At 29.6% G+C, this 26154-nt stretch overlaps 2 protein-coding genes across 3 annotated transcripts in view; one reads left to right on the forward strand and one right to left on the reverse strand.

Moving 5' to 3' along the window:
* LOC144854835 (DNA-directed RNA polymerase I subunit RPA12-like) overlaps nucleotides 1-26154 on the reverse strand; it is a 100585-nt gene that overhangs the window by 72053 nt on the left and 2378 nt on the right. The gene's annotated exons all lie outside the window — the stretch shown is intronic.
* Nucleotides 187-25066, forward strand: LOC144854555 (uncharacterized). Its single transcript, XM_078712500.1, has 37 exons — nucleotides 187-298; nucleotides 1110-1200; nucleotides 5750-5843; nucleotides 6028-6150; nucleotides 6892-7014; nucleotides 7419-7526; nucleotides 7898-8002; nucleotides 8372-8479; nucleotides 8849-8956; nucleotides 9326-9433; nucleotides 9803-9907; nucleotides 10323-10430; nucleotides 10830-10952; nucleotides 11433-11537; nucleotides 11953-12060; nucleotides 12456-12569; nucleotides 12940-13047; nucleotides 15089-15193; nucleotides 15606-15710; nucleotides 16125-16232; nucleotides 16519-16632; nucleotides 16934-17110; nucleotides 18986-19070; nucleotides 19556-19721; nucleotides 20122-20222; nucleotides 20407-20463; nucleotides 20569-20708; nucleotides 20985-21074; nucleotides 21177-21368; nucleotides 21470-21712; nucleotides 21976-22170; nucleotides 22256-22426; nucleotides 22518-22820; nucleotides 23378-23482; nucleotides 23696-23900; nucleotides 24025-24153; nucleotides 24286-25066. Exons 1-37 carry the CDS (start codon nucleotides 187-189, stop codon nucleotides 24810-24812), a joined length of 5169 nt encoding a protein of 1722 aa, XP_078568626.1. The 3' UTR covers nucleotides 24813-25066.

The following is a 26154-nucleotide window of genomic DNA, read 5'->3' on the forward strand; positions in this document are numbered from 1 at the left end:
AAGAAACCTGGATATGCTTGTGCTTATAAGTACGCACTCGAGACAGTACTTCAATTTTCCACGAACATTTATAGCAAGAATTGATCCAGCAGCGCGCGCACACACGCGTTTTCAAAAGTGGATGGCACAACAGAGCATTTTGCGGGGAGGAAAAAAATCCATTTTGATTTTTGAAATTACAATTAAATGCCGCTGCGTGGAATGCAATGGTTTATTAGCAAGCTTATCAGCAGTACATTCAAACTTCAGACAAGCATAGCGATTGTTATGAAACAAGTTAGAGGCCTGAGCATTGAAGGTATGAAATGAATTACTTTTTCTCATTTGTTTCAGAATTTCTATAAAATTTCACATATGTTCAATTGTGTTTTAGAGAATAAAATCAGATTAGTTTGTTTAGTGAATATCTTTATCATTCACCTAATCGATCTTGACAAGTTTTTGCAAAAGGATTCCGTTCCATGTGTAAGAAAGAAGGCTATGAATACTGCTCATATCAAGCACTTTTTGCAACAGGTAATTAGTTCATGTTTGTTTCACCATTGACTCATCTTGATTAAATCTCAATTGTTTCATCATCAGTATTCTGAACACTAAAACAATCGGCACTCTAAGCTATCGTAATCTGCTTCTCTGATGGCACGATTTTTTATTAATTTATTTCCATTGTTTGTGCCATAATATACTATTTGTTAAAATTATTAAATGTTCATTTCTTGTTTTGTCTTTGTACAGAATCATCTGAAAGATCTCAGACAAAAAAAAAACATCTAGTGAAATGTCAGACTTATAATTATTGTAAATAAAATTGTAATTGATATTATTATCGTATCGTATATTCCTAATAGGTACAGATAGAGCTAAGAAAAATCACCAAATATGGAATTTCAGAATTATGCACTGAACTGTAAAAAATGCAGATAATATATTGTTTTATCATTTATCATAGTGCCATAGAGTTTTATTGAATTTAAAAGGGTCGAAATTTGCCTTGTTTACTCTCTTAACCAGCAGGTACGACACAATTTTACAATATCATACCATGAGTATAAACTGAATGTAACAATAGTTTATTGTCATAGACATGCATATGTTTGTTTGTCATTTAGCAGTTGCAGTCAATCTGAGACAGCAGTCTCTTAAATTCCTCCGTGATATGCCCATGTATCTTCCACCGACGATTACAGCAGGAGCCAGCGAGTAAACCTAATTTACGCAACCCTGACTAAAAAAATCACAGCCCTGACTAGAAAATAATTTCTACAAATCTGACTAGAAAATAATTTCCTCAAATCCACCCTGATCCTAATCTTGAGTAGTATTTCCAAGATGCTGATGGTAATTCTACACAACCCTGAAGGCACCCATTAGTACCATTAGTAACATGTTTGTATTCGAAAAGTATTTATTCTCGATGTGATTTGTATGTGACCATTTCACTATGTTCCACTGGCACCAAATTGGGTTCACTGGAGCACAGTGTATTACATGCGAACAGATGATACTGGCGCCACATCGGGTCCACTGTATCGCAGTGTGTACGAAAAGATCTTAAAATGTATTGAATTTATTTCTATTTTATATCATTGTGATCCACTGACGCCAAATAGGGTCCACTGGAGCACAGTGTAGCCTATTAACAATAAATACACGAAAACATATCAAAGTTTACTGACTTGAATTATATTTTATATCACTGTGCTCCATTGGCGCCAAATGCAAATAAAAAATTACATTTTTATTTCCTTAAAATACAAATTTAAATATAATGTAATCAAGAGGCAAAACCCAGGAAGTAACAACATTTGAAGGTCTCCCTCTAAAAGAACTTGTGACGGGTAGCCAGTAAAGAAAAAAAATCATATTGATATTTAATTTAACATTCGTAAACAAAATAGGACAAGCAAGAAAAGCACTCAACATGGCAAGACAATGTTAATACAATGGAATCACAGAAAACCAAAATAAATGTGCTTAGGCCTACTCCTTTTTTTTAAATTTAAAAGAAAATATTTGTTTGAAGGTGTCATTTAATTTTGTCAGGGAGATCATTAGGCCTATATAATTTGGATAGTATGTTGCATTAATGTTAATTTGGTAAGTGGAGTATGGAGCTTACAAGAAAAACAAGTATATGGGTATGGGTATGGATGTTATTGTTTTGAAGCTGCGAGCAATTTTAGTTGAAAGTAGACAATTGACATGTTCATAGACGAGTGCATTGTTGGAGGATATATTGATGTTTTTCAGTTAACGATTTAAGATCAGAGAAAAGCAGATGAGAAAAAAAAAATGTATTGTTTTAACTATCTTTCTTATTTTTATTTTGTATTATTATTATAAAGGAAATAAATGTTATTATGATGATGATGATGATGATGATGATGATGATGATGGTTTCTTTTTGGAGAATAAACATATTGTTGAGGTTTGAAATATAGTTGTTTGACCAGACAAGGTTGAAGTAAGAAGTAAAAGGTAAAATAAGTGAACAATAAGTAATGCAAAGGATTTGTTTGGATAAGTAAAAGGAGAGACGATATACAATTCGAATATTTCTAGATATCTTTAGTTTCGATGTATTTAATATGTATTTAAGTTTAACGGTTTTTCATCTATTTCTACTTTAATAAATTATGTATGCTTAGCAAGAGGAATTTTATGCGTAGCAAGGTAAACATTATGTGTGTCATTATTCAAGTCTTAGTGTCGAAAAACAAAAGCATAAAGTGGCATTTGCTAATTAATATTTATAGAAAGTTTGTTTGCATTGAAATAATCATTTAAGGTTCTTCAATTCCCTATTCAAAGTTTTAAAAATAAAGCAAAATCTGTGTGTGAGAATAAAATATGTTAGTGTCATCAGCATAAATATAGAAAGAAAGGATGTCAGCATTAGGTAGACCATTGATATACAATAATAATAAAAAAAGAACGTCCTAATTGAAGTAGGCCTAAACCACAAACAATAGGTTTTAAAATCAGAACAAACATTGTTGATATACTGTATGTGCATTGAAGTCGATTGGACATATATAATCTTTGAATAGGTCAAGAGTAATGCCAGGATATCATTAGTTAAAGAGATTTGAAAGTAAAATAGTGTGATCAAATTCAGTCCAATGGAGCATAGTGTACATCGAAAAGATATTACAATTTAGTGACTTTTCACTGTGCACCCGCTGTGCCAAATTGGATCCACTGGAGCAGTTACATTGTAGTACTATTTTTATTTTAAAAGTTTAAATGCATAAATGGCGCTCCGTATATAATAATTCGATAATGCCAGTTGCGTCAGCATGACGTTTTATTATATATATGACCAAAGAATAAAAGGTGTAGGTGTGTTGTGCATATCTTTGGTGCAAAGGGATTAACACACCCGGAAATAACTACCGACGCTTAACAATCTACCCATGAAATCAGAAATTTCGTTTTAAAACTCTTCATGGTATCTTCTATAAGATAGAATGGAACAGTAACTACTGTTACTCATCAATCTAAATTCTACGGAACTGCATGAGACAGATAGGATAAGGTAGGTACCACATGGAGGAGATCCGTAGAAAAGTTTTTGCATTGTGCAGACACAAAGTTGTGCAGCCGATGTTCGTGCTGCTGCTGCTACAGAAGTCATCTTGCTCTCTAGAGATCAAAGATTGATGCTCCCACACTTTCATTGGTAAAATGTAAAAATCACAGTCCCATTATTCGTATAGCGTGCGCACTAACTATGAGAGGAAATTAATATTTTTAGCGATGTAAAAGTAGGGTTCCAACTAGGACGCAACGCAAGCCCAAATGTAATCTCTTCCTCATCTTTTATCATCTATTGACTCTTTCCTTCATGATAATTATCTTTAATTCTTTTTTTTTTTTGGTATATTTAATTCAATTTTTTTGTATATCATATTTGTTCTTTTTTTTTCCATTATTTTTTCATCTGTTTAACTTTAACTTGTAAATTCTACTTATATTGCATTCCTCTTTTTATACATATAATTTTTTTAACTCATTTTCGATTAAAAAACAAACATATTATTTTCCTTATTAACATAGTGTTCTTTTTTTACATCATCTACATACATAATTTATACTCGTATACATTTCTTAATACAGATTATCTAGTAACCCATTTTATGTTAAATAAATCCATCCATTTTAACATCTCCTCTGGGTTTGTCCCATTCTATGTTTTATCTGTACAAATTTGGCTTTGGATTTATATATATCTATGCTTTATTTGTACTTTGCATAGCACCCTCATTGAGTTTGTGCACTCTCTGTGTTCATAATCAGTGTACAATGTCCCACATAACTGACTCAGCCTATACATTGAGTTTGTGCACTCTTTGTGTTCATAATCAGTGTACCATGTCCCACATAACTGACTCAGCCTATACAGGTATTGTGTATTCTTTATTCTTAATTTCATTCCAGACCAACAGCGAATCATTGCCACTAATAACAGGCTGGTTAGTTAGTTAGTTCAGCAAATCATCACCACTAACAGGCTGGTTAGTTAGTTAGTTCAGCGAATCATTGCCACTAAACAGGCTGGTTAGTTAGTTAGTTCAGCGAATCATCACCACTAACAGGCTGGTTAGTTAGTTAGTTCAGCGAATCATCTTCGCCACTAACAGGCTGGTTAGTTAGTTCAGCGAATCATCGCCACTAACAGGCTTGTTAGTTAGTTCAGCGAATCATCTTCGCCATTAACAGGCTGGTTAGTTAGTTAGTTCAGCGAATCATCGCCACTAACAGGCTTGTTAGTTACTATTAAGGCCAATTTACACAGACGAACAGTGACGGTAAGTGGAAAACCACGTAGCTTGTCCCACGTAGAATCTGTATCTATCCTGAGCGGAAACCGCCCGTCCCTCTGTGTTGTGTGTACTGTAAAAATAGTCATAAGGAATAACATAGATTCTATATTTTTTAGGCGAAAGCGTTTATAGTACCTCTTTTGTACCATACTAAGACAGTAGTAGTTTTTGCATTGCTATTTGGTTTGATTCGGTAGGCCTACGCCAAATTTTAACAATATTGGTTTATGTGGTCAATCTAGCAAAAACTAATAATCAGTAACCCTAAAAAATTTGCATTTAATGGATATGAAAATTACATAAAAAATAATTTATTATAAAGTAAAACAATTTAACCCTTAAAAACTGAACTGATGCCTAAAAAGTACCCAGAGAAGAATTATTCAGAGAGAAAATTAGAAAAAGAAAAGAGTTTTATCAGAAGAGATTACATAATGTTCACCTTGCCTTTCCTATTTTCTTTTTTTCTAAGTCATTGGCACATGAATAATGGTAAATGAAGGTGCAGTATGTCTTCAATTGAGTATACTTGGTATGTTGATTTTATTTTTTAATTCAAATCAAGAAGACTATGTATACGCTAACATTAAAAAATATAGAAATAATTAAAATTTGAATCAGAATGAGTGAAATGGATAGATTTTTTAATTTTATTAAATTTTATTCATTCTCAAATGTTATGTTGACGTGTATAAAGAAGTATAATAATTGAAAAACAATGTGAAATGAGTTTACTAATCTAAATTATTATATTTTTATGTTTGCCTGAAAAACATCCTTGGCTGAATCAAGTGTAACCATATGCATAATTATTTAAAATATTAACATAAAATAAACATTTTAAATATTATTATCATGAACTGTTATTCTCATAAAATCTACGGTAATAATACTGTAATGCATTATTTCTTGAATTTTGACAGGAATGATTTGAAACAAGCTATGTGTAATGGGGACTTGAGAACAATTGAACAAATTTGCAAGAAACATCCAGATATATTAAAAAATATTGATGAGGTATATAACAAGAATTTTTTCATAGATTTACAGAGAACGTTTCCTTTTTACACAAACACACTTGAATGAACTGTGAAATGACGTTATGCTATACATTTATTGGTTGTTTATTTAGCACTTATCAATTACTTATATAGCTGTTATCAATATTATTGAACGTATGATTATGATTTTGTTCATCAAGGATGGAAACACTCCACTTCATTTGTATCTGGATTACTACTGGTACAAGTATGATACACCACCTACCTTAGAAATAGTGAAATTCCTCCTACAACACGGTGCGTCATTATCATGTCAAAATAAGGTAATTATTTTTCACAATTATACATTTACTGTATGACATTTCTAACACAAACTTACACATACTTATTTGTTTTCTTGTATTTGATGAACAAAAAAGAAATAATTTACTCATTTCAAAATAAAATTGTTTCAAGACTAGGTGTAACGATTCATAAGATCGCATAAATTACTATGTAAAGATACTGTAACAAAGGTAGACAATGACGTAAATTATAATGAATTTAACTGCAACAAATTTACTACAGGATTAAAGATGTATTGTCCCCCAAAAACATGAAAAATGAAGATTAATGAAATCAGACTTTTAATATGTTATTTTCATTTGTAGTTTTAATGAAGTTAATCCCTTCAGTAGAAAAAAAAAGAAAACAAATAATGTTTTCACTTATAAAATGACAAAGTAAATTGTTAAATTCAACCAAAAACCCATTGGCTGGCAGCCAATTTGACCATTGTTTGCTATAAATTACAGTTTTTTCAGGTAAATACATTTTTTTTTCGATCCAGTTTTTGGTCAAAGTGGATAACTATTATGTTACAGTAAAATGGCATATTCAACAAATTTTGTTAAGAATTATTTTTTCAGGGGGACAATACATCTTTAAGAGAATACACACAGTATACTTTACCATTTGTGATGACATGTGTTTTGCTATACATTTATTGGTTGTCTATTTAGGACTTATCAATTATTACTTTATATCAATATATTAAACTTATGATTATGATTTTGTTCATCAAGGATGGCAATACTCCACTTCATTTGTATTTGTGTTATGGCAAGTTCTTGCATGTTAAAGAACCTAACTTAGAAATAGTGACATGCCTCATACAGGATGGTAAATCACTATCATTGCAAAATAAGGTAATTTTTGTTCACAATTATACACTTACTGTATGACAGTACATACACAAACTTACACTACCTATTACTTATTTGTTTTCTTGTATTAGATCAACAAAAAAGAAATAATTTACTCAAAATGAAATTATTTTCAAGACTAGGTGTAACGATTCATAAGATTGCATAAATTACTATGTAAAGATACTGTAACAAAGGTAGACAATGATGTAAATTATACTGTTCACTTAACTGCAACAAATTTACTACAGGATTAAGTTGCAAGAGAATATACACAGTATACTTTACCATTTGTGATGAGATGTGTTTTGCTATACATTTAGTGGCTGTCTATTTAGCACTTATCAATTACTTATATAGCTGTTATCAATATTATTCAACTTATGATTATGATTTTGTTCATCAAGGATGGAAACACTCCACTTCATTTGTACATGCGTTATAAACATTGTACCTTGAAAATAGTGAAATTCCTCATACAACAACATGGGGCATCATTGTCATTGCAAAATCAGGTAATTATTTTTTTCACTTACTGTATGACCGTACATACACAAATTACACAGATCAACAAAAATCAAATAATTTACTCATTTCAAAATGAAATTATTTTCAAGACTAGGTGTAACGATTCATAAGATTGCATAAATTACAATGTAAAGATACTGTAACAAAGGTAGACAATGATGTAAATTATACTGTTCACTTAACTGCAATAAATTTACTACAGGATTAAGTTGCAAGAGAATACACACAGTATACTTTACCATTTGTGATGAGATGTGTTTTGCTATACATTTATTGTTTGTCTATTTAGTACTTATAAATTACTTATATAGCTGTTATCAATATTATTGAACTTATGATTATGATTGTGTTCATCAAGGATGGAAACACTCCACTTCATTGTTATCTGTCTGGACCTTGTACCTTGGAAATAGTGACATTCCTCATACAACAGCATGGGGCATCATTGTCATTACAAAATCAGGTAATTTTTTTTTTCACTTACTGTATGACCGTACATACACAAATTACACAGATCAACAAAAAACAAATAATTTACTCATTTTAAATGAAACTATTTTCAAGACTAGTTATAAAAATTCATAAGATTGCATAAATTACTATGTAAAGATACTGTAACAAAGGTAGACATTGACGTAAATTATAATGAACTTAAGTGCAACAAATTTACTACAGAAATTAAGTTGCAAGAGAATACACACAGTATACTTTACCATTTGTGATGAGATGTGTTATGCAATACATTTATTGTTTGTCTATTTAGTACTTATCAATTACTTATATAGCTGTTATCAATATTATTGAACTTATGATTATGATTTTGTTCATCAAGGATGGAGACACTCCACTTCATTTGTATGTGCGTTATGGAAATTGTACCTTGGAAATAGTGACATTCCTCATACAACAGCATGGGGCATCATTGTCATTACAAAATCAGGTAATTGTTTTTTTCACTTACTGTATGACCGTACATACACAAATTACACAGATCAACAAAAAACAAATAATTTACTCATTTCAAATGAAACTATTTTCAAGACTAGTTATAAAAATTCATAAGATTGCATAAATTACTATGTAAAGATACTGTAACAAAGGTAGACATTGACGTAAATTATAATGAACTTAAGTGCAACAAATTTACTACAGAAATTAAGTTGCAAGAGAATACACACAGTATACTTTACCATTTGTGATGAGATGTGTTATGCAAAACATTTATTGTTTGTCTATTTAGTACTTATCAATTACTTATATAGCTGTTATCAATATTATTGAACTTATGATTATGATTTTGTTCATCAAGGATGGAGACACTCCACTTCATTTGTATGTGCGTTATGGAAATTGTACCTTGGAAATAGTGACATTCCTCATACAACAGCATGGGGCATCATTGTCATTACAAAATCAGGTAATTGTTTTTTTCACTTACTGTATGACCGTACATACACAAATTACACAGATCAACAAAAAACAAATAATTTACTCATTTCAAATGAAACTATTTTCAAGACTAGTTATAAAAATTCATAAGATTGCATAAATTACTATGTAAAGATACTGTAACAAAGGTAGACATTGACGTAAATTATAATGAACTTAAGTGCAACAAATTTACTACAGAAATTAAGTTGCAAGAGAATACACACAGTATACTTTACCATTTGTGATGAGATGTGTTATGCAAAACATTTATTGTTTGTCTATTTAGTACTTATCAATTACTTATATAGCTGTTATCAATATTATTGAACTTATGATTATGATTTTGTTCATCAAGGATGGAGACACTCCACTTCATTTGTATGTGCGTTATGGAAATTGTACCTTGGAAATAGTGACATTCCTCATACAACAGCATGGGGCATCATTGTCATTACAAAATCAGGTAATTGTTTTTTTCACTTACTGTATGACCGTACATAAACAAATTATACAGATCAACAAAAAACAAATAATTTACTCATTTCAAATGAAACTATTTTCAAGACTAGTTATAAAAATTCATAAGATTGCATAAATTACTATGTAAAGATACTGTAACAAAGGTAGACATTGACGTAAATTATAATGAACTTAAGTGCAACAAATTTACTACAGAAATTAAGTTGCAAGAGAATACACACAGTATACTTTACCATTTGTGATGAGATGTGTTTTGCTATACATTTATTGTGTGTCTATTTAGTACTTATCAATTACTTATATAGCTGTTATCAATATTATTGAACTTATGATTATGATTTTGTTCATCAAGGATGGAAACACTCCACTTCATTGTTATCTGTCTGGACCTTGTACCTTGGAAATAGTGACATTCCTCATACAACAGCATGGGGCATCATTGTCATTGCAAAATAAGGTAATTGTTTTATTTACAATAATACACAATTACTGTATGACAGTACATACACACATTTAGTAATACTTATTAAATACTTTTTTGTTTTCTTAAATTGGATCACAAAAGAAATAATTTACTCATTTCAAAATGAAATTAATTTCAAGACTAGGTGTAACGATTCATAATATTGCATAAATTACTATGTAAAGATACTGTAACAAAGGTAGACAATGATGTAAATTATACTGTTCACTTAACTGCAATAAATTTACTACAGGATTAAGTTGCAAGAGAATACACACAGTATACTTTACCATTTGTGATGAGATGTGTTTTGCTATACATTTATTGGTTGTCTATTTAGCACTTATCAAATACTTATATAGCTGTTATCAATATTATTGAACTTATAATTATTATTTTGTTTATAAAGGATGGAAACACTCCACTTCATTGTTATCTGTGTCGTGAATTTTGTACCTTGAAAATAGTGAAATTCCTCATACAACAGCATGGTGAATCATTGTCATTGCAAAATCAGGTAATTGTTTTATTTACAATAATACATTTACTGTATGACAGTACATACACACATTTAGTAATACTTATTAAATACTTAAATTGGATCAAAAAAGAAATAATTTACTCATTTCAAAATGAAATTAATTTCACGACTAGGTGTAACGATTCATAAGATTGCATAAATTACTATGTAAAGATACTCTAACAAAGGTAGACAATGATGTAAATTATAAAGAACTTAACTGCAACAAATTTACTACAGGATTAAGTTGTAAGAGAATACACACAGTATACTTTACCATTTGTAATGAGATGTGTTTTGCTATACATTTATTGTTTGTCTATTTAGCACTTATCAATTACTTATATAGCTGTTATCAATATTATTGAACTTATAATTATGATTTTGTTCATCAAGGTTGGAGACACTCCACTTCATTTGTATCTGCGTAACTACTGGTACAGGTATAATACACCACCTACCTTAGAAATAGTGAAATTCCTCATACAACACGGTGCGTCATTATCATGTCAAAATAAGGTAATTATTTTTCACAATTATACATTTACTGTATGACAGTTCTAACACAAACTTACACATACTTATTTGTTTTCTTGTATGATGAACAAAAAAGAAATAATTTACTCATTTCAAAAAGAAATTATTTTCAAGACTAGGTATAACAATTTTTGTTTTCTTAAATTGGATCAAAAAGAAATAATTTACTCATTTCAAAATGAAATTAATTTCAAGACTAGGTGTAACGATTCATAAGATTGCATAAATTACTATGTAAAGATACTGTAACAAAGGTAGACAATGATGTAAATTATAATGAACTTAACTGCAACAAATTTACTACAGGATTAAGTTGCAAGAGAATATACACAGTATACTTTACCATTTGTGATGAGATGTGTTTTGCTATACATTTATTGTTTGTCTATTTAGTACTTATAAATTACTTATAAAGCTGTTATCAATATTATTGAACTTATGATTATGATTTTGTTCATCAAGGATGGAAACACTCCACTTCATTGTTATCTGTCTGGACCTTGTACCTTGGAAATAGTGACATTCCTCATACAACAGCATGGGGCATCATTGTCATTGCAAAATAAGGTAATTGTTTTATTTACAATAATACACAATTACTGTATGACAGTACATACACACATTTAGTAATACTTATTAAATACTTTTTTGTTTTCTTAAATTGGATCACAAAAGAAATAATTTACTCATTTCAAAATGAAATTAATTTCAAGACTAGGTGTAACGATTCATAATATTGCATAAATTACTATGTAAAGATACTGTAACAAAGGTAGACAATGATGTAAATTATACTGTTCACTTAACTGCAATAAATTTACTACAGGATTAAGTTGCAAGAGAATACACACAGTATACTTTACCATTTGTGATGAGATGTGTTTTGCTATACATTTATTGGTTGTCTATTTAGCACTTATCAAATACTTATATAGCTGTTATCAATATTATTGAACTTATAATTATTATTTTGTTTATAAAGGATGGAAACACTCCACTTCTTTGTTATCTGTGTCGTGAATTTTGTACCTTGAAAATAGTGAACTTCCTCATACAACAGCATGGTGAATCATTGTCATTGCAAAATCAGGTAATTGTTTTATTTACAATAATACATTTACTGTATGACAGTACATACACACATTTAGTAATACTTATTAAATACTTAAATTGGATCAAAAAAGAAATAATTTACTCATTTCAAAATGAAATTAATTTCACGACTAGGTGTAACGATTCATAAGATTGCATAAATTACTATGTAAAGATACTCTAACAAAGGTAGACAATGATGTAAATTATAAAGAACTTAACTGCAACAAATTTACTACAGGATTAAGTTGTAAGAGAATACACACAGTATACTTTACCATTTGTAATGAGATGTGTTTTGCTATACATTTATTCGTTGTCTATTTACCACTCATCAATTACATATCTGTTATCAATATTATTGAACTTATGATTATGATTTTGTTCATCAAGAATGGAGACACTCCACTTCATTTGTATGTGAGTAGAACCTATGCACAACCTACCTTAGAAATAGTGACATTCCTCATACAGCATGGTGGTCTATCACTAACATGGCAAAATAAGGTATTTTTTTCACAATTATACACTTACTGTATGACATACACAAACTTATTTGTTTTATTGTATTGGATAAACAAAAAAGAAATAATTTAATCATTAAAAAGAAATTATTTTCAAGACTAGGTGTAACGATTCATAAGATTGCACAAATTACAATGTAAAGATACTGTAACAAAGGTAAATTATAATGAACTTAACTGCAACAAATTTACTACAGGATTAAGTTGCAAGAGAATACACACAGTGTACTTTACCATTTGTGATGAGATGTGTTTTGCTATACATTTATTGTTTGTCTATTTAGCACTTATCAATTACTTATATAGCTGTTATCAATATTATTGAACTTATGATTATGATTTTGTTCATTAAGGATGGAAACACCCCACTTCATTTTTATCTGCGTTATGGACATTGTACCTTAGAAGTAGTGGCAATCCTCATACAACACCATGGGGCATCATTGTCATTGCAAAATAAGGTAATTTTTTTTCACAATTATACACTTACTGTATGACAGTACATACACACATTTAGTAATACTTATTAAATACTTTTTTGTTTTCTTAAATTGGATAAAAAATGAAATAATTTACTCATTTCAAAATGAAATTAATTTATTGTTTGTCTATTTAGCATTTATCAATTATATAGCTGTTATCAATATTATTGAAATTATGATTATGATTTTGTTCATCAAGGATAGAAACACTCCACTTCATTGTTATCTGTCTGGAGATTATAACTTGGAAATAGTGAAATTCCTTATACAACAGCATGGGGCATCATTGTCATTGCAAAATAGGATATATTTTTTTTTTCATAATTATACACTTACTGTATGACAGTAATTTAATGTAATGTTATGTGACATTTATATAGCACTATTTCATGAAGATCAGAGTGCTGTGGACTTAGATGTTACACCTTTTCAACAACATTCTTCTCCACTAAGGGTCGCATCGTGTAATCGGCAGCCAACTACGGCGCCATTACGTCTGTGCACGACAGTTTGTGTGTGAACTAGTACACTAGGGTAATCGCCTACTCGTCTCAAAAGATGTAGTAGGTTCTTTAAAGTGCACACGAGCAATATGCATACACTGGACCTACGGTTTATAGTCCTTATCCGAGAAGAATTGTTCTACCACCAGAACCATGGAGCGAGTGAGCCTCGAACCCTTGCCAATGTTATGGCTATGGATTAAGGTTCCACTGTCTTAACCGCTTGGCCGGCCACTCGCAGTACACACACAAATTACACAGATCAACAAAAAGCAAATAATTTACTCATTTCAAAATGAAATTATTATAAGAATAGGTGTAACGATTCATAAGATTGCAAAAATTACTATGTAAAGATACTGTAACAAAGGTAGACAATGACGTAAATTGAATTTAATTAATAATGAATTTACTGCAAAATATTTTAGAACACACAGCATACTTTACCATTTGTAAATAGCTGTTATCAATATTATTGAACTTATGATTATGATTTTGTTCATCAAGGATGGAAACACTCCACTTCATTTGTATCTGCGTTGTAGATATTGTACCTTGGAAATAGTGAAATTCTTTATAAATCAAGGTGCACCATTAACATTGCAAAATAAGGTAGTTTTTTCACTAATAAACACTGTATGACAGTACATACACAACTTACACATACTTATTACATACATATTTGTTTTTTTGTAGTGGATCAACAAAAAAAAGAAGTAATATACTAATTTCAAATTGAAATTATTTTTAAGACTAGGTATAACATTTCATAAGGTTACAAAGATAATTCTTACTATAAAATATGGTTACAGTAACTGTAACCATATTTTTTTCTCTCACTCATGATAATGATAATCAATTAATCACTTTTTGTGTCTTATTTATCATTAAAAATATACTGTAATTAGGATTATTTTCTGCATTGAGAATGGTATAATATCATAATATGAATAATAATATATATTGTAAACCTAACATAACAGAGTGAAATGTATAATTATCTAATTCCACACACCATTATATGCAACTTTGTAGTGTGAAGAGATATGGAAATTTTGGTTGTACCACAAATAGATTTGGAAAGGGTCCACTACCATACCTTACCAATATGTTGTTATTATTTAACAATTATACTAATTTACTCATTTCAAAAAGAAATTATTTTCAAGACTAGGTATAACAATTTTTGTTTTCTTAAATTGGATCAAAAAGAAATAATTTACTCATTTCAAAATGAAATTAATTTCAAGACTAGGTGTAACGATTCATAAGATTGCATAAATTACTATGTAAAGATACTGTAACAAAGGTAGACAATGATGTAAATTATAATGAACTTAACTGCAACAAATTTACTACAGGATTAAGTTGCAAGAGAATATACACAGTATACTTTACCATTTGTGATGAGATGTGTTTTGCTATACATTTATTGTTTGTCTATTTAGTACTTATAAATTACTTATAAAGCTGTTATCAATATTATTGAACTTATGATTATGATTTTGTTCATCAAGGATGGAAACACTCCACTTCATTGTTATCTGTCTGGACATTGTACCTTGGAAATAGTGACATTCCTCATACAACAGCATGGGGCATCATTGTCATTGCAAAATAAGGTAATTGTTTTATTTACAATAATACACAATTACTGTATGACAGTACATACACACATTTAGTAATACTTATTAAATACTTTTTTGTTTTCTTAAATTGGATCAAAAATAAATAATTTAATCATTTCAAAATGAAATTAATTTCAAGACTAGGTGTAACGATTCATAAGATTGCATAAATTATTATGTAAAGATACTGTAACAAAGGTAGACAATGATGTAAATTATAATGAACTTAACTGCAACAAATTTACTACAGGATTAAGTTGCAAGAGAATATACACAGTATACTTTACCATTTGTGATGAGATGTGTTTTGCTATACATTTATTGTTTGTCTATTTAGTACTTATAAATTACTTATAAAGCTGTTATCAATATTATTGAACTTATGATTATGATTTTGTTCATCAAGGATGGAAACACTCCACTTCATTGTTATCTGTCTGGACCTTGTACCTTGGAAATAGTGACATTCCTCATACAACAGCATGGGGCATCATTGTCATTGCAAAATAAGGTAATTGTTTTATTTACAATAATACACAATTACTGTATGACAGTACATACACACATTTAGTAATACTTATTAAATACTTTTTTGTTTTCTTAAATTGGATCACAAAAGAAATAATTTACTCATTTCAAAATGAAATTAATTAAAGACTAGGTGTAACGATTCATAATATTGCATAAATTACTATGTAAAGATACTGTAACAAAGGTAGACAATGATGTAAATTATACTGTTCACTTAACTGCAATAAATTTACTACAGGATTAAGTTGCAAGAGAATACACACAGTATACTTTACCATTTGTGATGAGATGTGTTTTGCTATACATTTATTGGTTGTCTATTTAGCACTTATCAAATACTTATATAGCTGTTATCAATATTATTGAACTTATAATTATTATTTTGTTTATAAAGGATGGAAACACTCCACTTCATTGTTATCTGTGTCGTGAATTTTGTACCTTGAAAATAATGAACTTCCTCATACAACAGCATGGTGAATCATTGTCATTGCAAAATCAGGTAATTGTTTTATTTACAATAATACATTTACTGTATGACAGTACATACACACATTTAGTAATACTTATTAAATACTTAAATTGGATCAAAAAAGAAATAATTTACTCATTTCAAAATGAAATTAATTTCACGACTAGGTGTAACGATTCATAAGATTGCATAAATTACTATGTAAAGATACTCTAACAAAGGTAGACAATGATGTAAATTATAAAGAACTTAACTCATCAATTACATATCTGTTATCAATATTATTGAACTTATGATTATGATTTTGTTCATCAAGAATGGAGACACTCCACTTCATTTGTATGTGAGTAGAACCTATCCACAACTTACCTTAGAAATAGTGACATTCCTCATACAGCATGGTGGTCTATCACTAACATTGCAAAATAAGGTATTTTTTTCACAATTATACACTTACTGTATGACATACACAAACTTATTTGTTTTATTGTATTGGATAAACAAAAAAGAAATAATTTAATCATTAAAAAGAAATTATTTTCAAGACTAGGTGTAACGATTCATAAGATTGCACAAATTACAATGTAAAGATACTGTAACAAAGGTAAATTATAATGAACTTAACTGCAACAAATTTACTACAGGATTAAGTTGCAAGAGAATACACACAGTGTACTTTACCATTTGTGATGAGATGTGTTTTGCTATACATTTATTGTTTGTCTATTTAGCACTTATCAATTACTTATATAGCTGTTATCAATATTATTGAACTTATGATTATGATTTTGTTCATTAAGGATGGAAACACCCCACTTCATTTGTATCTCCGTCATGGACATTGTACCTTAGAAGTAGTGGCAATCCTCATACAACACCATGGGGCATCATTGTCATTGCAAAATAAGGTAATTTTTTTTCACAATTATACACTTACTGTATGACAGTACATACACACATTTAGTAATACTTATTAAATACTTTTTTGTTTTCTTAAATTGGATAAAAAATGAAATAATTTACTCATTTCAAAATGAAATTAATTTATTGTTTGTCTATTTAGCATTTATCAATTATATAGCTGTTATCAATATTATTGAAATTATGATTATGATTTTGTTCATCAAGGATAGAAACACTCCACTTCATTGTTATCTGTCTGGAGATTATAACTTGGAAATAGTGAAATTCCTTATACAACAGCATGGGGCATCATTGTCATTGCAAAATAGGATATTTTTTTTTTTCATAATTATACACTTACTGTATGACAGTAATTTAATGTAATGTTATGTGACATTTATATAGCACTATTTCATGAAGATCAGAGTGCTGTGGACTTAGATGTTACACCTTTTCAACAACATTCTTCTCCACTAAGGGTCGCATCGTGTAATCGGCAGCCAACTACGGCGCCATTACGTCTGTGCACGACAGTTTGTGTGTGAACTAGTACACTAGGGTAATCGCCTACTCGTCTCAAAAGATGTAGTAGGTTCTTTAAAGTGCACACGAGCAATATGCATACACTGGACCTACGGTTTATAGTCCTTATCCGAGAAGAATTGTTCTACCACCAGAACCATGGAGCGAGTGAGCCTCGAACCCTTGCCAATGTTATGGCTATGGATTAAGGTTCCACTGTCTTAACCGCTTGGCCGGCCACTCGCAGTACACACACAAATTACACAGATCAACAAAAAGCAAATAATTTACTCATTTCAAAATGAAATTATTATAAGAATAGGTGTAACGATTCATAAGATTGCAAAAATTACTATGTAAAGATACTGTAACAAAGGTAGACAATGACGTAAATTGAATTTAATTAATAATGAATTTACTGCAAAATATTTTAGAACACACAGCATACTTTACCATTTGTAAATAGCTGTTATCAATATTATTGAACTTATGATTATGATTTTGTTCATCAAGGATGGAAACACTCCACTTCATTTGTATCTGCGTTGTAGATATTGTACCTTGGAAATAGTGAAATTCTTTATAAATCAAGGTGCACCATTAACATTGCAAAATAAGGTAGTTTTTTCACTAATAAACACTGTATGACAGTACATACACAACTTACACATACTTATTACATACATATTTGTTTTTTTGTAGTGGATCAACAAAAAAAAGAAGTAATATACTAATTTCAAATTGAAATTATTTTTAAGACTAGGTATAACATTTCATAAGGTTACAAAGATAATTCTTACTATAAAATATGGTTACAGTAACTGTAACCATATTTTTTTCTCTCACTCATGATAATGATAATCAATTAATCACTTTTTGTGTCTTATTTATCATTAAAAATATACTGTAATTAGGATTATTTTCTGCATTGAGAATGGTATAATATCATAATATGAATAATAATATATATTGTAAACCTAACATAACAGAGTGAAATGTATAATTATCTAATTCCACACACCATTATATGCAACTTTGTAGTGTGAAGAGATATGGAAATTTTGGTTGTACCACAAATAGATTTGGAAAGGGTCCACTACCATACCTTACCAATATGTTGTTATTATTTAACAATTATACTAATATATTTATTAAAAAGTGACAATGTGAGTTTTGAAATTATTGTTTTTCATTTGATATCATTGAATTGTTAAATTTTAAAAATTGCTTTACTAATAATAAATAAATACAATAAAGGAGTTAGCTATTTAATCTGACTTTAAGATCGCATGAAAACACCAGAGGTTTAATGGTACAGTAGTGTCTGTATATCAACTAAAACATTAATTTTTTTATAGGAAGGAAATACACCAATGGCTGTTTTAGAAAATAATATATCCACAGACCCAAAGGAAACGAACAAGATTTTAAACTTCTTTGACAGTAAGTGATGCCTTAGTTTATATTTTAACTTGTAAGAGGTTAATTACGAACAATAAAAATGTATTTTAAATTTGACATTGTTTTACATTTGATTTCGATATTTTTTTAGATTCCAATGGTAAATCTAGTTATTCACTTTAACCAAAATTGGATTGACAGTACAGTACTAAAAAAACTTGTAATTTACTTTAAAGCAAAAAATAGTCAAATTGTCAGACGTCATTTTGTCTAAGTGATATTATTGCTTTTTTTTCTCTACGAAAGTGAATAACTTTATCAAACTACATATTGGCTTATTTTCAGTCTGATTTTATTAATCTTCATTTTTCATGTTTTGGTGGAACAATACATCTTTATCAAAAATTAAATTATTTACCACTGTATATTTAGAAGTTAATATTAGCTTGTAAGCTGAGGTTATATATGAAAAAAAAATTAAAATTTTACATTTTAAAAATGTTATATATATTAATATTTTATATTAGAAATATTAGTTCCAGCAGAGATATATTCCAAGGGTAAATATGCTATTAAAATATACAAATATGAGCTTCAAAATGGTGAAATTGCAGTTGTGAATTCAAGATGTATGTTTCTTGGGAAAGAAGGTGCTGGCAAGACAAGTTGTGTAAAGGCTATGCTTGGTGAAAGGTAACAAATAACCAGGGAATACTAAAATTAATGTTACTCTTACCCTGAAAAAGTGTTTGTTGTAGTATTGTATCAATAATACTTTGAAAAGAAAGCCTGTTTGTTTATTCAAAAACATTATTCCCTGTTGAATTGAATTGAATTTTCAGACAGAATTATTGAAAACTTAGAAACTGTAAAATCCTGTTTAATATTAGTATTTTTGTATTTTTAAAATTAATATTAGATGATTTTTTTAATACCTTTACTCAAATGCATAGTTGTATAAAAGTAAACCTATGCTAGCTAGGATTGCTGTTTAATTTATTTTTTATAATTTCTGTTTTTCAGTAAATAATATATGTTTCAGTCTTGAATATTTCTTAATTATGTTTAACTTTACTATACATTACTATAATAGGTTCAATTCCAGAGAGCCATCAACAGATGGTATCGTTACTACAACAGTGTTTCAAGCAAAAAAAGATTGTAGAAAGTGGAAGAAAGTGAAAGATGTAGATGGTGAGTCAGCATCAAACAAACTCTTGAAACTTTAAGAAAAAAAGCATTGTTCAATTGCATACATAGTATAAAGACAGAATGATTGAACAATGTTAGAATGTATTTAAACATGTATTTAATTTTTAAATATTGTGTATCTATAGTATAAATATACATGTTTCATTTTTCTTGCTTTGTATTAAAGGTGTTGAACTATCCAAGCAAATTCGTGCACATGCGTTAGAAAAGAAATTAGATGAAGGTAGGCACATACTAAAATATTAAAATGTTGTCATTTTTTATATCTGCAGATTTAGGTTGCTTAAGCAATATTACCATAGTGATTTTTTTTCTGTGTTTAAAAAAGGCAATGATAAAAACTTGGCGTATAAAGCTGTGAATATTGTAAGGAAAGGTTTAACAATGGCAACAGGAAAGGTAGATGTGAGTGACATTACAAGTATATGGGACTACGCTGGTCAACTAGACTACTACATAACACACAGGGTATGTTTGTTTTTTTATGCATTATTTTGGAATAATTTGTGTTGTAAAATCATATTTAAAGCTAGATATGCATCTTTGCTTCTTTCTTATGGGTATATAAAATGAATTAAGCTGATGTGCAAGAAATACTTAAGGTGTACTTACTACAAAAAAACATACGTCAATGTGTAACATTTTTACTGTTATGACATTCACAGATAACTACAATGAATCTAGAATTCCAACTGACAAGGAAAAATTATATTGTCATTATTAGCTTTTTATATTTTTTTAAAGTTTTTCCTCACAAATAAAGTGTCGTACTGTGTGGCATTTTGTGTTACGGACAACTTGAATGAATTAGCTAATCCACGAGATTCGTCAATAGTAAGTAAAATATATTCACAGTCAATTGTTTAATTTAAAACATAACTTGATTATAGTTATAATGTTAGTAAACTTTAAATTACAATTGGATTTTGATTTCAGGGTTCACTCGAAATGACAAATTTGGACATGAATTTGTTCTGGATAAGGTCCATTTATGAACATACTGTGTTACAGCATAGTTCAGGAAACCCCATATTCATTGATGACAAGAGCATAGAGTCACCTCCTATCTGTTTGGTTGCTACCCATATGGACAAATTGTTAGGAACAGAATCTGAAAAACAGATAAAGGTAATAGCTTTAGTATACGATTTTAATACCACTTGACAAAACTCATTGAGTGTAGTGTTTTAGTTAATAGTTATTTAATAATATATATTTTATTATTTAAGGCTGGAGAGATGTTCAAACAGATGTTTGATGCAATGAAAGGAATGCCGTATGCCAATCATGTGGATCGTGAAATGTACATGGTGGATAACACTGTAAAGTCACACGAAGGTATTGAAAAACTTAAGCAAAATGTTGGTAGATACATGAAAGCAATGGTACAGAAAGTTCCTGTAAAGTGGGTTAATTTGCAGGAAAAGTTGCAAACAATTGGAAAAACAAAATTGTACATTACCTTGACAGAGGTAAGGGTTTGAATTAATTTGTTTTTCAACGTATAGTTATAGAATTCTATCATTCAATATGTTGTATGTGTACTCAGAATATTTATTGTATAATAATTGTAATCAAACATTGTCAGTAATGCAGACATGAGCAGTCTGTATCCAATACTGCACATGTAGTACTGTAGTAGTGGCTACTGTTATTGTACTATTAGTACTGTCCTGTTTAATTATCAAATGAATTTAGTGTATTAATTATATTAAAATGTCAATTCTGCATTTAGGTTTCTGAGATTTCCACTAAATGTGGAATTCTCCAAGATGTACTCGACACTGCCATAAGTTATCTGAATGACACTGGAATAATCATGTACACCGGCACTAATGAGAAATTAAGAAACATTGTGATAACAAATCTTCACTGGATGATTGAAATTTTGACAAAAGTCATCACAGTAGTTACACCAATGTTTAAAATGGTTAGTAAATGCATATTATATATAACTAGATTTGTATATCAGTCGGTCTATTACATTTAGAATATGTTTTTTTTTTTGTACACAGAAGAAAGCAGAAGATCGGAAGCAATTACAGAAGCTATGGGAAAAGCTTAGCAATGAAGGAGTCCTTGAAGAGAAGTTACTCCGTTATTTGTGGCGAAACGAAGATGAAGATCTTTTTGAAGTCTTTGTAGAATTGATGAAAGTTTTTCGTTTGCTCTTTGAGAAGACAAAGGTTGGCAAATACTATAAACTTTTAATCAGTTTTTTGTATTAAGCTCTTACTTGTACCAATTTATGTGTAATTGTGATGTTTATATTAACAGGGAATTAAAGATGGTAACCGGGTATTCTTGGTTCCCTGCCGAATGAAAGTTGACAAAAAAAACATTCTGAAAGTCGCAGCAGATGACGCACAAACGGTATCAATTTATCTGACTCCGACAGACTTTCTCCCTGATGCTGTGTACAACACTTTGGTTGTTGCATTTCTGGAATTGATGACCAAAAAGGGTAGTGATGATTCAGAAGTGTTCCGGAATCGTAGTGATTTCAAATTTAGTGATCACACTGTCAGTTTAGGTTCTGTCAAAATTAACCATGAAAAGGAAAAACCATATGCAATAAAGGTATGAAATAAAATACAGAATTCATTAATTATTATTATTATTATTATTCAAGGTATTTATTTAATTTATTCAATAAAAGAAACCATACAGGCAGCCAAAGGCTGAAATGAGTACAATTTTACAGATCTAAAAACTTTAAAATGTACATTATATAATAATAAAATATTAAAAAAAATTTTTTTAAAGTATTAAAATACATTAAAAGCATAATAAAGAAAATTAGAAAAAGTTTTTGTCACAATTTGCATTCAACACCAGATAAAAAAAAGATTATATTTTATATTATTATATTTTTATATATACTAATTATATTACTAGTTTTAAGATTTGCAACATTGGTATTTAAATATTAAAAGCGATTTAAGTTGAAATGTAAATGAAATGTAGTGTACGCAATTTGCTTTCTGTCGGTTTTTCACACTTTTGCTTTCTTAGTTTGATCGTACAGTACATCATAATGCACAAACTATGCAAAATAAATTAAATTGTGTATTATAAGGAATTAAATCTGATGAGTTTGTTATTAATGTTTGTTAAATAAATATTTTCCTTAATAGCTTGAAATATCACGCTGGAATAAAATCAAGCGTCGTGTTGGTACATCGGGTGATGAAACCGAACAAATGTTGATATCTGAACCACAACCTAGTGTCTGTATAGAGGTAATCAATTAGATTATTACTTTTGAACAAAATAACAAACAAATAACACATTTGTTTTAGTCATGGCTTTAAACAGGACCATATTTAAAAATCACCATATTTCTGAATTATGTTATCCTGTATAAATATGTTTTAAATTTTTTTAAATGAATAAAATAAATTTCATATGTAACACATAAATCTACCAAAATTAAATGTCAATCCATGTTTTAGGTTCTAAACTACCTGAAGAAGCAACTGAAAACTGTTTGCAATATATATGAGGGCATTGGCTACAATCTACGTGTGTTATGTATTGCTTGTGAACCATATGAGCATCACTTAATTGATCTTGACAAGTGTTTGAAAATGGATTCTGTTCCATGTGGAACAAAGAATGCTATGGATACTGCTCATATCAAACACTTTTTTTCAACTAGTAAGTTGGACTTCTTTTCTTTATCGTCATCGCCATTACGTCATCCTAATTATCACTACTCATCATTATCAATCAAAATAAAAAAACTATTCTAATCCTAGTATTGTGTTATTACATTATATAGGCACTACTACAGAACCAGTACCAAAGCCAGAGTCATTGCCAGCGTCAGATCTAGAATCAGAGTCATTGCCAAAGCTAGAGCTACAATCGGTGTCATCCCCAATGCCAGTGTCATTGAGTGTATTTGGGGGTAATGATATTTATATTTATTAAGTAAAATAAATATATAGATTGTTACTTATTCATTCATTGTATTTCCCAATTTATACTTACCTATTACTATATATATCATGTTAATGTATTAAGTGTTTTTTTTATACAGCATCACCTGAGAACAAAATTCAGACAATGTTGGTACAAGTATCGAATTGGTATGATGAGCATGATTCACTTGATATGCTGAAGGTGTTGTGCAAAGATCTTGTAACACCTTACAATGCTCTACAGAAGGCTGGCACCACCATGGAATTGTTTAATTTATTGAAACAGGCTGGCCATGTTACCGATACCAACTTTAAAGTTCTCATCGATATCATCTATGTCACCGGTACCAAAGGTGCTCTTGAGGCTAACAAATATCTGAAGAACGCGTTTGAGGAATCCGACCATCATGTAACAACTGTTACGTCGTACCGACAGAAGCTGATAGATTTCGGCAAAACGCTTTCCCAAGACAACATAAGAATGCTCATCAATCTAAACGGTGTTTCTAGGAAACAATGTGACAACCAGTGGACTGTGATACTAGATCTTGAAGAAAGGGGCATCCTAAGTGAAGATAGGTCTCTGTTCTTTGTTAAAACTTTGAAAGAGAATAAGATAACAGTTGCTGCGGGAAAGTTAGAATAGACCCGATTTGAAGTATTACCAAAATAGCGGTTGTTAGGGAAATGCAGCGATGATTAACCAAGTACCAAGTGGTTGACTTGTTTGGTTCTTATTTCAATAATTTACAGACAACCTTTTTAAGATTCGCTGTCTAAAGAGTGGGGATATCTTCTCCACTCCATAATTCTCTATATACTTCTGTGCAGAAATTGTTTGGACATAGAGGCCTACCTAATCAAAAGGTAGAGGCAATATACCCTGATAATTGATATTTTGTTATAGGTGAAAGTAGAGGTTTTTGATTTAGACCAAATTGGCTTGGTAATTGACAGTTGGTATTGTAGCTATAGGTTATTTTCTATTTGAAGCACCCAGAAGTCTCTACTTTGAGATTAAGAGATGAAAAGTTTAGCACCCAGGCCCAATCATAACTTGACCAACCATAGAGTAATATAAATAAATATGTTACAGAAATAGAACTGGAAATCAAACATTGTACGTAGTTTTGTATGTATGATTATCTCATTGGATTTCTCTGTAAGTTCACTAATCATTTTTTTTTACTCCTTAATGTTAAAGTTGCGTCAAACTGTCAAATCATTTTATTGTGTTATCATTTTGTTTAATTTCCAACATAAAAATGAAGTTTATCATGACCACACTTTATACAAGTTCTTTCAATCAACAAAATAATATAAGAGTATATTAATATTCCTTAGTAATTCTTTTGATTAAAAAATGTACTAGATTTATTCATGGATATATAAATTTATTATATTAATCCAAAGGCAAATAACTGAAAAAATGACAATGCTGTGGGTATCAGTGGCTGGATCTCAATGGAGATACAAAAAAAAAAGCGAAAAGCTAAATCAAAACGATAAGGTAAAACAGCCAGAAAAGTTAGCAGAGCTTTCGGGCAACTCTAGCCCTTCATCAGTGCAAGTGAAGGAATTGGATAACGTCATAGTATAAGAGCTGGCAAGTGCTTATATTGTTATAAATTGTGATAGTATTCTCGTTGTTTACTGCTCAGATTAACTGTATTGATCAAATTAAAATAATATCAATTTCATTTTTTTGTTCAATTTCCTTTTTTTTTATTCCTACTGTAGTGATGTCTCACTTGAGTTTTAAATTTGTAATGAATTTGTCTTATTTCAATTTGTAAAGTACTTGTTCAATTTTGCAGCTTTTGGCCTTATGTAATAAAAATAAACTTCACCATGTAGTTAGAAACTATGACTTTTTCATCAAAAACGCGCACGAATTGTCAAATTCGATGTGCTCGTATGACGTGATTTTAAGTCAAAATTGTTTAAAAGTTGGTAAAAATACTCTAAAAGGCTGGAAAAACATATTT

The sequence above is a fragment of the Antedon bifida genome, chromosome 10, assembly GCF_963402885.1.
Source record: "Antedon bifida chromosome 10, ecAntBifi1.1, whole genome shotgun sequence".
In the NCBI taxonomy this organism is placed as follows: domain Eukaryota; kingdom Metazoa; phylum Echinodermata; class Crinoidea; order Comatulida; family Antedonidae; genus Antedon; species Antedon bifida.

Bases quoted from the DNA above. Each gene is read 5' to 3' on its own strand.
- LOC144854555 (XM_078712500.1), top strand. From the start codon at position 187: ATGCCGCTGCGTGGAATGCAATGGTTTATTAGCAAGCTTATCAGCAGT. The intron at 7,015-7,418 runs GTAATTTTTGTT...TTGTTCATCAAG, and splicing joins CACTATCATTGCAAAATAAG to GATGGAAACACTCCACTTCA. The intron at 13,048-15,088 runs GTAATTTTTTTT...TTGTTCATCAAG, and splicing joins CATTGTCATTGCAAAATAAG to GATGGAAACACTCCACTTCA.